Below are 16,104 nucleotides of genomic sequence, written 5' to 3'. Positions count from 1 at the left end.
ATCTTTCAAATTAAGCCCTTACTCTAATCAAATATTCATGTGTTTTAAACACACTCTGTTAACATTAAATACAAGCTGTTTAAAATGTCTTACTTACCTTGTTTTTCAATGTATGTAGTCTTTTATTTTTTATTCGTATATCACTCTAGAGCAAGCATGACGCTTTCACTTATAAATTTCTTTAAGAAATATTTGGTTTAGTAGACTGACTTATCTTTAGCGTTTTGAATATATAATAATAACGTATTCAAATATTATATACTATATTATTATATAATATTAAAATATGTTACATAATAATTCACAAACATTTTTTTAAAATTTTTTATGGACTATTACTTAACAGCACAGTTAAATAGAAATTAGATTCCAGATATTAAATTGGAATTTTTTTTCAAACAAGTGAAATTTTAACTGTAAATTAACTTAAATACATATAAAACAAGTTCAGTTTTTTGTTTCTTTTACTAATTTAAAAAAAATCATTCTATAACGATATCGACATTACAGATACTATAAATACTTAAAAGGTTCGTACAAAATGTTAAAAGAATAAATTAATAAATAAAAATAATTAACAATTCCGAAATTATCTAACGTATAATAAATTCTTCCCCCAGCTTTCATGTGGGCAGCTTGTGTGAACAGCCTTTCGCATATGCCAAAGCAGTTAAAATGGCAAGAGAAGTGTTTGATATGGCTGAAGATATAGGATATCATTTCACTCTGTTGGATCTCGGAGGTGGTTTTCCTGGATCCACTGGATCAATGGATATATTCGATAAGGTACGAAAACCATTCGTTTCTGTGTTTTTTCAAACTACAATGTATGACTTTTCTTATCAATCATGAGGAAGTGGTATATAATTAACATGCATATCCATAGCTTTAAGAACAGTTTAAAAAATGTAAACCAGTGAATAAATTTTAAATTTTAACATTCCATTCAAAGAAAATGTATCTAAGTAATCTTTTAAAAGAATTTAATTAAATTAGTAAAATGTAAGTAAATCTTTTTAAAATGCATAAACACAAATATGAAATCGCCATTGTAAAAGATATTATGTTTTTTTTAGTTCTTATTTTTAAAGTTGGTTCCAAATGGGTTAGAGTATTCATATAATTTGTTGCATATCTGAAGTTTTCAAAATTTTTTAATTTTCTTATTTTTTCTCACATTAGATGTGCTACTACATCACTGAAGCATTAGACCAACATTTCCCAGAAGGTTGCGGCATTCGAGTGATTGCGGAACCGGGGTGCTACATTGCGTGCTCTGCCTACACTTTATGTTGTAAAGTGATTGGAAAGAAAACTGCTGACATGAATCCTGAAGATGAAGGTACATTCTATTTTCCATAGCAATCAAGAAATCCTTTTTTGAACAAATAAAAAAGTTGAAATTTAACAATCTAAATTATTTTCATCATGAAATCCAAAAATAATTATTTACATGATGGCAATAGAGAGGACAATACTAAATTTTAATCTTCACATTGAAGACTCTTATACTCTTTCTTAAAAGTAAAGAAGCCTTTAAACTGTAATTTAGCTATTATTCAGTTCAATTAACGCTTTGTTGAATCACTAATTCATTTGGTTACTATTATTATTGGTTTCCCTGTTAAAATATGTATTATGAATTTTATATCATCTTTATATTTAAATATACTGTTTAAGAAAGATCATAGACATGTAGCTAGACGGATTGGGTTGGATTTCTAAAATAATAATTTTACTAATACTTATAAGCTTCTTTTATCATTAACTATAAAGAAAATAAGCATGGGAGACCGAACTGAAATGAAACTCAATTCATATTCTTCTCAAACCACCCAATTTTAGAAAGGGAAAGGAATTTTAAGATGAAACTAAAAAGGGTGGAAATCAATTCTAAATTTTAGTATTTAAATAACTAACAGAGAAACTGAATTTATGCTTCCATCTGTATTATAATCAAATAGCTAAATCTAACACTATTAAATACAATAGTTCCCTATATGCGAAAAAGTACTTTGAAATCGTATTCTTTTTAACGTAATAATTTAAAGATAAAAATTTTTATCTTCATATTTTTTGATAACAAATATATGTATTTTTTTTTCTAGGGAGTTACAAGCAACAGGTCTTTTATTACTTAAACGATGGCGCTTACGGTTCCTTTGGTTACGGATTTGAAAAATATGGATTCCGTATTAAACCTTTGCTGGTAAGTAGTTTAAATACATTGTTCTTTAATATTTACCCTATTTATGTAAATATTATGTTTAGAATTATAAAAATACTCTGAAATTCTCAATTCATCATTCAAAATCTCTCATTAATACGCATATGAATCTGGAAATCCATGCGCATTTTTTGATTATGATTGTATTTTTACACTAACAGATTAAAATACAATATTGTTTTCACTGATATAGGATCAATTAAAATAAGGAAATATAGGGATAATTTTAATTTGTTAACATGTAAATGAATATTTTTCTATCAACTTGAATTATAACATAGATGAAATAAAGAAATACGATTTTTTATAGATAGAATATTCTAGACTTTTTTTAACTAGTGCGAAATTAAAGTGTTTAAAAATAGAATCTTTTTAATTTATTTGAACAACTTTTTGAATTAATTTTTTTTAGTATTAAATCTCAGTGTTAAAATTGCTATTTTTAATTCCAATAAGCACATTTAATAAAACGAAATGCATGTTCTTACAGAGCAAATCTCAACATGCCAGTCGGCCAATTTTGAGAAGCAAGCTTTGGGGTGCTACCTGTTGCAGCTCCGACTGCATTGTGGAGGACTGCCTTTTGCCCGAAATGGAAGTCGGAGAATATATAATCTTCGACAATATGGGTGCCTACACGCGATCTCTCGTCACTGGATTCAACGGCTTTCCGATGCCGATGACTCACTACGTTTTCCCACCACAGTCAGTGTAAGTGAAAATACTTCTCCTACAAGAAAAAATAATGAAATAATAAAATAAGGCGTCGATATCCTCTAAGAGAATAACAAATTGGCCATTTAATTTTAAAATCATTCATACGAAGATATTTATTAAATGGTCATCTTTATACAATTCCATAGTATTGTCTTTTGCTGGACAATACTATGGAATTTTCAAATGAATCCTTACAGAACTATATTCTAGGTTTAACTAGAATACGATAGAATCGATTTCCCATTTCAAAACTCGATTTTCTAGAAGAACCGCCATGCATGTATGTTTGCTGTACATAGAATTCTTTGAGAATCAAATATTCTTCCGGTAATACAATGGAAAATTTGGTGTAAAGGGTGCTCATGCGTCTTCCTCGTCATTTGACAACAGTTCGAAATCATCAGACTCGTCCCAAAATAACTCTTGAGTATTACACAGTAATCAAACTAATATAAACTCATAATAGCCTGCTTTCATTGCACAAAATAAAAGACAAATTCAAACCTTTCCAGACATTTACGAAGACTGCTTTAATATTTACTAATCTAAATTAATTAAACCATTTAGTCTTGGTCTTGAATTGTATTTAAGATTGTTGGGAAATTATTTGGGCCTATTGTGAAAACTTAGATAAAGATATTGTGAGCTTAGATAAAGGTCGAATTCTAAACAACAAAATTTCATTTCTATAACTCTTTACTCAATTTGTATGATTAAAGTAAAAGCATATTAAGTCATTAATCATAAAATCAACGAGGATATTGATTGGGAAAAATAAATGATTTCTATATAAGAACACATTTTAATTCCTTCATGGTAAAAATTACCAACAAAAACTCCTCATGCTAAAAAATTTCTTTAAAATTATTAGCACTTGCGAGAAGTACACTCTCTTTCCTAAAACATTAATATTCATTTATTACTGAGATTTATTGGAGCTGTTCTTATAACAAGTTATTAAAAATAGAATCGAATTAGATTTTATATAAAATTTTTATTTCACCAATTAATTATGCGAAAAAGGCATGAAAGAATTAATAGATAGTATAAGTTTAATTAATTTAGTTATATTAACGTCCCATTTAAAAGTGACAGTAGGACTATTTTGGGACGAACTTCGTAATCTTGAATTGCGGTCAAATAACGAGAATGATACCTGAGCTACCCCCCCCCTCTCTCCAAATTTCTGCACCACAACAGCGGGAGGACGTTTCGATCCGAATGACTTAGCATGCTAGCATGCACCAGACCCACTTATACAGCGGCTCTTCGGTGAAGCCAGGTCTCAAACATGGAACCAGCCTGTTCTGAAGCCAAGGCCTTACCACCAGATCACCACGGCCCTATTCATAGCGTAAGAAAAATCTAATAAGATTTCATCGAAACTATTGTCACATCAAATATAAATCAGTAAATATAATAAATAGAATAGAGTTAACAAAGGATATTAAGTGCTTATGAAGATGAGCAATTAGGATCAATCATAAAATATTTTATATTTTGTATACGTCGATATTGATATATCATTAATTTGATCATTCTCATTTTCACAGGCACAAGACTGATTTACTTCCACCTTTCGAAGACTACTGTAAAGAATTGGGAACGAACAAAATGAAGGCCTTCGTGAAAATCCAAGACTACATCATGCACGACGACTCCAACGACGACCTCTTCCGCAAGGGATGAAGGAATACCTTCCTCTTTCGAACAATTCTTTGTGTTTCTCATTGCTTTTATATAAAATCCGCGGTGGCGAGAACAGTTGCACTTGTAGAAAATATGCATTAGGCCAGTTTGAAAAAGAAGAGAGTGCGGTGTGGAGATGATGTCGTGTGTGCCAGCTGGAAGTAGCGAAATCATAAAATGTGTTCATTCTTCAGGTTCTTTTTAGGTGTATCTCTATTTTATACATGTTTTTATTGAAATAAATGTTCTATTTTGCACAGAAGCATTCTTCTCTTTTTTTTAACAATGCATTAAAATGCCATGTATAATAAGTAATAAAATTGCTGCAACTTCAGTTTGAGCCAGATTTTCTGAATTTCTTTAAAACGCTCTGGAACAAAACCCCGGCGCAGTCCTGCTGCAGACGTCCTCGGGCAATACGAGCTTTGGATACCCTCCCCCCTTTCTCGTTTCCAAACTTTCAACACCAGATTTTTTTTTATTGATTTTAATCTCTACATAAGAAGTCATTAAGAAACAAATATGACAAAAATAAAAATAATAAAAATAATAAAATTTTTAAATAGTGGATCACCTTGAACAGAGTTAGTTCCAATATCTTAAGCTTAAAAAAATCAAAATTTAAAATTAAAAGTAGTTTTAAACAAAACAAAAAAATTGTAGAACTCTCTTAATACTACTAACTACTCTAATTCCAAGATTGTCAGAGTTGTTGATTTATGAGTCAGACAGCTAGTTGCGAAAAAACTGGACCGCACTGATCTGCAACAAAATTTTAAAAAATTGAAAATATTATTCTAATTTTGGTCGTAAGTTCATTTTAATTTGAATTAATTCTGTTATAATTTTGATACTTCTAGTTTAAATAAAAGTGCAAAATTAAATTTCCTTGAAAATATCGGAAAATAATCTTCAGACAATCCCCTAACAAAGTATTCTTGAAAGCTGTTGCAAGCATTAGCTCCCCACCCCCGCTTCCCAAATATGTGAATAATTAAATAAAATATAAATTCAGAAATAATAAAACTTTCAATTGTTGAAAAAGTTATTAAGAACAAGAATGAGAATACAAAGACTATTCTTCACGTTTTATTTATTCACATAACGTTTTATTTATTCTCATAATTATATTGGTCTTCAGGCTGACTTATTTAAATAATAAGGACTATTGTTGATAAGAACAATTGGGAACAAAAATAATGGGATATTGAATTTGAACGTTTTTTCGACAAGTCAATTACCTTTACTATTTCATTCATTGTTTCTAACACTTAGATCATATTTGTTATACGTACAGTCATCTGTTATTTCTCTCTACCAGTCTTGTGGAAACATCTTCATATTAACACACCACATAATAATACAATTCCCAAAATTTGAATCACGGCATATGCAAAATTTCGAATCTAATATCACCGGTTTCTCTAATTGAAAGATCATTACTCAGCAGCTTAAAAGCAGAATTGCATTTCCGGGTGTAACATAACTTTTTGTTCGCTAAGCCAAGAGAGAAAACATTTGATAGTTTGCAAATCATGTCATTAATATATTGCATTCACGTAAAAAAAGTTCTGGATACGATTCAAATTATTACAGACAATCACGTATGTATTCATGAAATAAATTTATATACCTTCGAATTAAAAGGGTAAATGAAGCAGATTTTATTTGAAATGATTTTGATTACTGATTAATAGAAGCTTGATATGATTGTTTGTTTTTATAAAGCTGGTCATACTTATTTGGTATACTGACTGATATAACTCTTAAAAATATTGCACTATAAATACCTCCAAGTTTTATATGTTTCTATTAGAGTGTCCTTATTTCATGTTTGCGGTCTATTTCTGTTGTAAATCGGACAATATTTCTCTTTAAAGTGCAACAAGCGCACAAATACTTTGCAACTATGCCATCTACTTTCCGAAGACGTGGATTTGAAGCATTTATAGCTTCCCTACCACTCATTTCTATACCAGTGCTCATATACGGTATTTACTTTTTTAAACCGCTTAGTCATGACTACCTTATTAGAATAAATGTTGCTCGATGAATTGATTGCAGGTGTATCGGCATAGTTTCATTGGCACAGAAAAATCAATGATTTGAGATCTGCCTTGTACATGCCTTGTACATACAATCCACCAAGATTCTGCCTTGTACATACAATCCATCAAGGTTTTGCCTTGTGCATACAATCCACCAAGATTCTGTCTTGTGCATGCCTTGTATATACAATCCACCAAGATTCTATCTTGTACATACAATCCACCAAGATTCTATCTTGTACATACAATCCACCAAGATTCTATCTTGTACATACAATCCACCAAGATTTTATCTTGTACATACAATCCACCAAGATTCTATCTTGTACATACAATCCACCAAGATTCTGCCTTGTACATGCATTCTTGTACATTTAAACCTGAGAAATAGCGATGATTCATATGGGGATTTGAGGAAGTATTCTTGTAGATGCCAAGTCAGATATTTATCTCGCCATCTGGTCACAATTCAGAATTGCGAGAACAATTCACGTACAGTCCAATTGGAAAATATACCGCTAATTAATCCCTCAATTAAGTTAAAGCTGTTCCATGCAGTCACTATTTTCTCATTTTGCATTTTAATCTACAACAAAATTACCATTACTTATCTTTACTGATATTAAAATGGAATGTGTGTTTGCATGTGTCTTTTGTCATTCTACAGGCTAGACAGTCTCACCTACATCTATCTGGTATAAATACAATTTAGAAAGTGAGGATATACTTCTCCAAGCGATTTTTAAAAAAATTTAAATCAAAGTTTTGTTTTTGTAATGTGCAGCGATATTTAAGCATTTTTTCACCGAGAGGTTCTGAAAATATTATCGTACAAAATTGAAATGAACGTCATATTAAAATTGTAAAAATTATCCATTTAACTATGTCACTTTAGTTGTCATGCCTTTCTTTCTGAATTTTCACATTTTTTTTTAATCTTTTGAATGATTTTCGAATGTGATATTATGCGACATCACTTTATTAGGACGATTCACTCACAATTACTATCTATAAAAGTAGTAAGGAGAAAGTGCGCGTTGGCACTTTACAAGACAGATATTCGACACAAAAATTTAACGGATACATACTTTGGAGAATGAATTTAGTTATATTAATGTCCCATTTTTTAACAACACTATTCCTATTAAGGGACGGACTTCTTCATATTAAACCATGGTCAGATAATGAGAATGACACCTGAATGGACACCCAATTCTTCAAACATTCCCATCACACCAGCGAGAGAACGTTTGGCCCAAGCGAATTTAACGTGCATTCGACTTGATTACACAGCGGATTTTCGATGGAATGGTGCCTCGGAACGATTTTTTTTTTGGAAATTGTAATTAAAATTTTAATTAATTGAAAATTATGTGAAATTTTAATGTTTACTCCTATAATTTCTGAAAATATTGCGGCTCAAAAATAATTCTACATCATCTTAAATTTTAGTATATCTTTTCAAAGATTTAAATTTTTTTGCCGTATTATTTTTTTTTCTTCTTTTAATCAATTTTTAAAACATATTTTGCATCAATATATTTCATTGCTGAAATGAAATTTAAATTATTTTCATTTTTGCTACAATCATCTAATTTTGAAGATTAAGAATATTTTCTATGTTGAGTATATTTCAGGATAATGCTTGGTTTTAATATTTTTTTTTTAATATTTTTGTACTTGTAATTGAGATTTAAATTCAGGATCAATCCATGGTTGAAAGTTTTGGAAGTACGACCATTTTTAAATACTGCTTCTCTTTCTTTAGGCATAAGTAACTGCTTAAAGATATAAACTAGAATTTGAAAAATGCATAACACTATGGACAGAATGGCGTAAAACTTTGACCATAATATAAGATATGTGTCTATCAAAATTTGAAGTTTCAGTAGATTCCTTATATTTTAAAACCATATTACATAAAATATTTGCTTAAAATTATAGAACCATTAATCTCAATAAAGAATCTGGTCTCCGAAGTCGATTAGAGAAAATAAACAGAAAATGTGCAATGTTATTAAAATAATGCGGGATAAATGTCTATCACGATTTGATGTTTACAAATGTTTTATTGAAGGAATAATCAACATCAAGTTATACATCAGAGATTTAATTAAAATTAAAGGGAATCAAGATTTTAGGAGTACTAGCTGGTCACTGTAAATGGTAAGTAATATAATATATAATGAATATATATGATATTTATACAGAATTATATTATATAAATAACTAATTTTCTGATACAATTATAACATTTATTCACTAAGGTCAACAGTTGTCAAAAATGTGACGCCCTATTCATTATGGAATTATTACCGCGTCTTTTAGAGCAAAGAAGTAACTCAGATCAATTTCAATACAATTTGAAGTTAGATGTTAGAATGCCGAATTAAGATTCTTATAATATAATTATGATATAATATTGTGATATGACGAATATAATTGTGATATGGTGGGAATATATCTGAATTAAGATTCTTGAAAGTAACAAAAAATGATAGATAATTAAATTTTACCTAATACTAAAATACAAAATGGTTTTTAATTATGCATTTAACGTCTAAAGCAGCTACCATATAAAATATAAAATAATATATAAAAAAATATATTATATCCGTCAATTAATTTAATTTGATGCTATTTTATCATTAAATAAAGCTTAAAGATTCAATATATACATGTTTACAGTACTCGATTAACACAAATCGAGTACTGAAACCGCGCTATTAGAATCAAAATGTCTCCTTGTAAACTAATTGAAGAATTCAGCATTAGCAGAATTCAGTAATTTTGTATTTAGTTTCATATTATAGCGAAGACCATCAAATGTGCATCTGAAATCTTGTTCTTGATTTGACTGGTCGGATATTAAATAAAGGTCTATAGTTTTAGTGTCAAGAACACACATCAAATCTCACCTATCTAGCTTGTTGTGTTTTTGAGTTACCAAAGTCAAATATATACAAAAAAAAATAGGCTGACAATCAACTATTTACTGGACTTGCTACAAAATTTGTAATATATACTTACAATTATGGTGATAAAAACCACTATTCCATTTTTGCCGTACTGTTTTCAAGTTTCAGTGCTCACTTCAGAGATATTTCTTATCTCTAAAGTGATTCTTGGAGGAAAAAAAAATTAGAATTTGAAATCTGAAACATAGATATTCGTCAAGATTTTGAGATCGAATTCTATAAATGAGTACAATAACTTATCTCTGTATGCATTGTATATAAAAAAAATAAAAATTAAAAAATTAAAAAGTTCAAATCTAAAAAATATTCATAAGGAAATGCATACACATGTTTCAAAAATGAATTATTGGATAAGATAAATCCAATAAGTTGGATAAGATTAGTCCGTGTAAATATAATTCAATCATCTTTATATAAACATTATGTAAAAATCCATAATCAAATTAATTACGAATTAATCAATTACACACGATATGATATTAAATTTGTCACAACATATAATATGATATTAAATTTATCGCAAACATCTAGATGGCAATTTATAAAACATATGTGAAAAAATAACATAAAGAATTTTACAGAATAAAAACAATCATAATTTTTGCAAGATATTTCATTTGTTTTATTATTTTGCCATTTTTTTTTTCTTCCACGGCTTTTATATTTTGATAATTTTGAATGTTATTTACTGAAGCGTTTACCTAATTACGTTCTGTAATCTCAAAATATTCCGAAATCAATTGAAACACTGTTCTAAATAAATTTAAATTCATTAAAAAAAAGCATTTTTATTCTTATTTTTGCCTAATTTTGTAAAATCTGAACTCTAAGGCTGTCTATTTTACAGCATGATTAGTAAGTTAAAGTCTCAATTTAAAAGCATATATTAGGATACATAATTATTTGATTTCATTCATTCAGTTAAAATAATTAATTATTGTATTCCTACATTTGCAAATTTTGTTTGATAATTTCGTAATCTAATAACATTTGTAACGATAGCATAGTTGCACATTCATGTTCATGACGTATTTGTGGAGTAATAACTATTTTGTCCTCAAGCCCCTTCTTGTTCGGTGAGTTTCCCACAAGCAATGCAATGAGGGGGCTAGGGGAGTCAAGTTGAAGTGATAGGAAGGGGCCAGTGTTGGGAAATACAGGTCTGAGGGGAGCTAAATGTGGGGAGGGGCATATTTCTCAGCTAATCTTATCCAGCGAATTCTCGGGAAAAAAATGTCACAATAGATTACATGCCTGGCTGGCAAATGTTCTAAAATATATATAAAAGAAGAAATCTGCAAGCGCTTCATTCTTTTCTACTCTGGCGAGTACAAACATTCGATTTTTAGAGTTTTGTCTTCAGGCTCCAGCGATTGAAAAATGAATATTGTAAGTAGATTTTTTTCATCTTTTTGTTTATCGCTTGTTATTAAATGCTAAATTATTTAAAGTTAAATCGTAATTATATTTTATCGTTGATCGGAATAGATAGCTTTATTATATGATTTTTAGAAGAATGAGTTCGAGAAATATATATATGGAAATCTGAAAGAGCAGGAAAGCATTTTATTAAGTTAAAATTGAAATTTTTTTATACTTGTACTTGATTATAAGTTCAGCAGAAAGTTCAATGATTATTGCAAATAATAAATATCTCCTAGATAAGAAATATCTTTTAAATTAGCATATATTGAAATCTATAACAAATGTCTCGTGTTTTTCTTTTTTTTTTTTACAAAATCCAGTTATTTTTCCAAAATATTATTGATTGAACACAAATTAAATCTTTTCACTGTCGTATTTTTAATCCTTACCTCTTTTTCAATTGCACCAAAATTCAGAGCAATTTAGATTCAAAGCTGTTTTATATTCATTATATCGAAGTACTTGAGATTAAAATCAGAGTTAGGCAATTTAGCTTAAATTAAGCATTGCATTTTTTTCTTTTTTTGGAATTTCTGCCCTACATCGAATTGGCTTTTTAAAATTTAAAATCTTCATAGACACAATTAATTGATAGGCGCAAAAAATATGTACTTGTAGCTTAATTACTTGTAGCATCTTGTAATTTTTATCTGAAACATTAACATGTTCAGACTGCAGAATGTATCGCTTAGTTAAAATTTTTGACGGAGCCATTTATGCCTTGTAAAATGCCTTAGCCGTTGCAAGTCTTCCCCACCACCATTCTTTTTTTCGCACCAGCATCCAAAATCAAATAAATCGGAAAGTTTTTTTAGATTTTATGTTAATATCCCTATAAAGGAGTTTTACGAATCAAGTTTTGAAAAATTGAAATTAAAAAAAATCAATGCCCTGTTACTTTCAAGAGTTTGTTGTTTTTTCGATTTCAAAATCTTTAGTATTAAAAAAAAAATTTAATATTTTTAAATGTTATAATAAAAAAAAATTACAAAAAATTATTTTGATGAAATTGAAATATTATCTTATAATAGGATCGGACACTTTGTTAAATAATAGAGCATTATACTTTTAAAGAATAGTAAAAATAACATTAAACTTTAAAAAAATAATTAGAAATGTTGCTAGAACTATGTTCCAATATCTAAACATTTGATTTTAATTTGTAGGAGGTCCTTCTAAACTGTTTGTTAGTATAAAAATTAAATTATTATGAAAATACTTTTCCTCGGGGCCCTTAGGGGCCCTGCAAACTTACAGAGTCCCTAGGAAATTACTTGCTTTGTCTACCTCATAATATGGCCTTGACTATAAAGAACAAGATGCGATTGCTTTGAATTACTAATATAATCATGGAAAGGAATTTTTTTCAGAACTTCGACAAAAAAAAAAAAAATTGTGTTATTCACTTTTCTAAGATTTCTAGATCAAAGTCATAAGAATTTATAACGCAGTAGAATAATAAAATGCTACTACGTTTTAAACATTTTTGGCTTAATCGTTTAAGCAGAATATCAGTCAGTGTGACTGCTAAATCGATCAGGCTTCGTCAGTCAAGCATCAAACTTCGAGACTAAAATGCTGCTCTAAGATTGATCGAATTAATCATCGGTCAAGCATCAACGATCAAACATCATTTGAGATTTCAGTTTCAATTATGCATGATATTTTCAACTTACCAAGTTCAAAGAAATAATTTTAAATGTCGATGCGTGTAGCAGAAAATAGCACAAGTTGCTTATCGAATTTAAATAATAAAATATGATGGGTTCAAATTCAGCTATCAAATGAAAATTTATGAACGGTATAGTTAATTTATGATGACAAAGAATGCTTTACACAACTGGAATCTGGCCTCACTCATTACGTTAAACGAATATGTGAAAATTTGGACTTTAATCATCACAAACTTTTATTATGATGTTGTCAATTTTTTTTTTTTATTTAACCCAAATCTAAAACTTTAAACAGATATTCGTTATTATATATATCGCACGCTTTACTAGAATTTTAACATTTCAATAAATTTTTTTAAAGAATTTAAATATATTTTAAATTTTTTTATCACTTTGTAAAATTTTCAAATTCGATGGCTCAATTTTTAGTAATATTGTGGTATTCTTTGGATGAGATTCCAAACTAATTAAATCAATAAAACTGCTGCTATGTATTCTCGCCACATTTAGATACTTGTCTTGGCAATTCGACTCTTCTGTCAACAAATGTGATTGGGTTTTTTTCTTATACATGGGTTGGAAAATGGCAAGAAAATTTGTACTATATGTTTATTAGCTTAGTTCTGCATTTCAACCATCTTCTTTTATATCAGCAATTTGATGAATAAGTGAATATGTTTAAAACGTTGTGATCACTACATATACAAACATACATCGAAACCACGTTAATCTTGCAACTTTTTATCTCAAAATTATATGAATTTTTTAAAAATTACTTTAGCTACTTTTCTAATGATAGTTTAAATTATATTGAAATGAATTGATCTTTAGAATATTGGATTTATTAGTCAAAATGGCACAATCGTGCAATGCATCTCCAAAGCCCAATGGTTCTAATTCAAAATTTTTAGCATTTCAGTTTAATATTTAATAGCGTTCTCTTTCAAAAATTTTTGACATTATTATCAAAAGATTTTTTGCGTAACTTATATGTACTATTTTTTTTAAATTTATTTAGATATATAATAATCTAACGCAATAGTATTTACCTTCAGAATTGATTTTATAAATTTTTCGAATTTCATGTCAATGCTTTAATTATTATCTTGTAATTACATGATAAAATCACTAAAATGTGGCAATGGTACAAAGGTCTAGAGATGATAACATAGCTTGTCTTTTGTTCGAGAACTCCTCAAAAGTGTGATATGTCAGTTGACTGCTGAACGGGTCCTTGATGCGAACTTTATACCAAGTATATTATAGAAAAGCACAAACTCCAGTGACCAAACGGAGATAAGATGCCGTTCGATTGAATCAAGATCATATTATGACTTTATAACTAGTGATATATATATATAGTGTTTATTTTCAACATTTGCCCCTAAATGGCACTTTGAGATGGAGTATTTGTATATTCCCATGATGCCTTTCAATTAGTAATAGAAACATCACTACTCTATGATAGTTCACTACCCAGCTTGAAGCTATGTGATATTTTATTCTTCCATTTTAAGTATGTGTGCGTAATTTGATGTTTTGTGTGTCTTGTGATGTGGAATCTAGAAGAAGTCTTAAATAAAACATGATTCCCAAAAGCCGTTGTTTTCATCTGCACAGCACCATGAGTCTCTCTTCACTACAACTTACCTTTAGAAGAGGGAAACTAACCTTAATGTTAATGATTGTAAATTATAAATGCAACAGCCAGAATAAACTTTTGTGTAAGAATAGGAAGTTTTAAGTGAAAACCTCTGGCAGCTCCCCCTCCCCCTCCCAAAAAAAAGGTGTTTGGATATCGCAAAAAAAAAAAAATCACACTAATTGCAGAAATATTTACAGCGATTACAAAAAGCGATATCTTTCCATAGTTTCAGAAAGACTTGCAGAATTACAAGCACTTTTCACATTTACCACATTACTAAACATTCTTCATTTAACACTTCAGCGTAAAAAAACCAACCAATCCACATTTTACTTTCAATCATGAAGATTAATTTATAAAATAAATATAGATTGGGATTTTTCATTTCAAAGAGAAGCGAATATAATACATTATTCTAATCGTGCTGTTTGTAATTACTTTACAATATAATTAATGAAATATTCTTTTCCAGATTTTTCCTACCATCTTTGCTGTAATTCTAGCTTTAGCTCATGCAGCTCCTACAACTGATCTAAAACCAGAGATCCAAAAACGGCACGGCCTAGGAGTACTTGGTCTTGGAGTGGGAGTTGGTGGTCACATCGGAGTCGGTGGTCACATCGGATTAGGAGTTGGAAGCTATGGCCATTCAGGAATTCAACAAGCTGGATATGGACACGGCAGGTATGGCCATGGTTACGCTAGTCATTCTTCAGGGAGTTACAACCGAGGTAGCTATGAAAGAGGAGTTTACAATCAAGGCTCTTACCAGCAAGGTCATAGAGGGCACATATCCCGTGGTCATGGTGGATATGGGCATGGTGGTCGTTATGGAGCTTTTTATAAATAAACAGCTTCAATATTCCCTGGCATGTGTTCATTAAATATGTTTCTATTCAATGTCACTTAGATTAAAGAGAACAAGTTTATGTCAATTTTTGAATTTTAACATTAATAATATTGGTCTTTAATTTATTTTTGCTTTTCAATAAAAGTATTTTTAATGGATTTTTTGCTGATATTTATTAACTTACATTTTTTAAAATACTTTTTTTACATTGAAGAAGAAGAAGAAGTATAACAAACAAATAAGTAATTGAGATGTATAACAAGTAGTATAAGTAAGCAAGATGTATAACAAGTAAATAAGTAACTTAGTAACTCGAGATTTTATTACTCCATCTTTAAAAAATGAGCTTAGATGGTTAAGGATGCAGGATAGAGGTTAATAAAAATCTACAAACTGATTTATAGAGTTTAAATTTTCTTTCCAAAATCTTGCGATTAATGAAGGTTTATCACTACTTGTTCCCCAGAAAATAAAAATTATCGCTCTGAAATTCGCGATAATTCTTGAGATAGAATGGCTTTTGCAAGCTGAAAGTTCTGTCTGGATTGAGCCATATAATTTGTTTTAAGAATTGTGCATCGAATATATTTAAGCCTATTGAACGTACAAAATACGATGAAATAGTTTTCGAAGAAAATCATTTAAAGGAAATTTAATATTATTAATCAAATATGATTGACATTTATATTTAATATGTGCATTTATTTTTCAAATTGTAAATGTTACTCATTCCAGTCTTTGCTATCATACCCTTAAAAAATAACACCAATGAATTATTTTTGCGAATAAAATGCATTGATTCTGTCTTTCTGAAAAAGAATTAGCTCTTTTAATGAGAACTGAATACTGGAA

General features: G+C 29.2%; 2 protein-coding genes across 5 annotated transcripts in view; both read left to right on the top strand.

Moving 5' to 3' along the window:
- Window positions 1-4,895, top strand: part of LOC129971484 (ornithine decarboxylase-like) — a 41,036-nt gene extending 36,141 nt beyond the window's left edge. For all 4 annotated transcript variants that reach the window (XM_056085298.1, XM_056085301.1, XM_056085300.1 and 1 more), the window contains exons 7-11: window positions 621-786; window positions 1,183-1,342; window positions 2,109-2,209; window positions 2,718-2,938; window positions 4,498-4,895. In XM_056085298.1, coding sequence (XP_055941273.1) covers window positions 621-786; window positions 1,183-1,342; window positions 2,109-2,209; window positions 2,718-2,938; window positions 4,498-4,633 — 784 coding nt within the window. In that variant the 3' untranslated portion in view covers window positions 4,634-4,895. The remainder of the gene's footprint in view (window positions 1-620; window positions 787-1,182; window positions 1,343-2,108; window positions 2,210-2,717; window positions 2,939-4,497) is intronic.
- A 6,044-nt stretch (window positions 4,896-10,939) lies between these two features.
- Window positions 10,940-15,410, top strand: LOC129971067 (keratin, type II cytoskeletal 1-like). The gene is made up of 2 exons (XM_056084538.1): window positions 10,940-11,048; window positions 14,875-15,410. Exons 1-2 carry the CDS (start codon window positions 11,040-11,042, stop codon window positions 15,250-15,252), a joined length of 387 nt encoding a protein of 128 aa, XP_055940513.1. The 5' UTR covers window positions 10,940-11,039; the 3' UTR covers window positions 15,253-15,410.
- The last annotated feature ends 694 nt before the right edge of the window (window positions 15,411-16,104 follow it).

The sequence above is a fragment of the Argiope bruennichi genome, chromosome 6, assembly GCF_947563725.1.
Source record: "Argiope bruennichi chromosome 6, qqArgBrue1.1, whole genome shotgun sequence".
Taxonomy (NCBI): Eukaryota; Metazoa; Arthropoda; class Arachnida; order Araneae; family Araneidae; genus Argiope; species Argiope bruennichi.
This window is presented reverse-complemented; position numbering and strand designations above follow the sequence as displayed.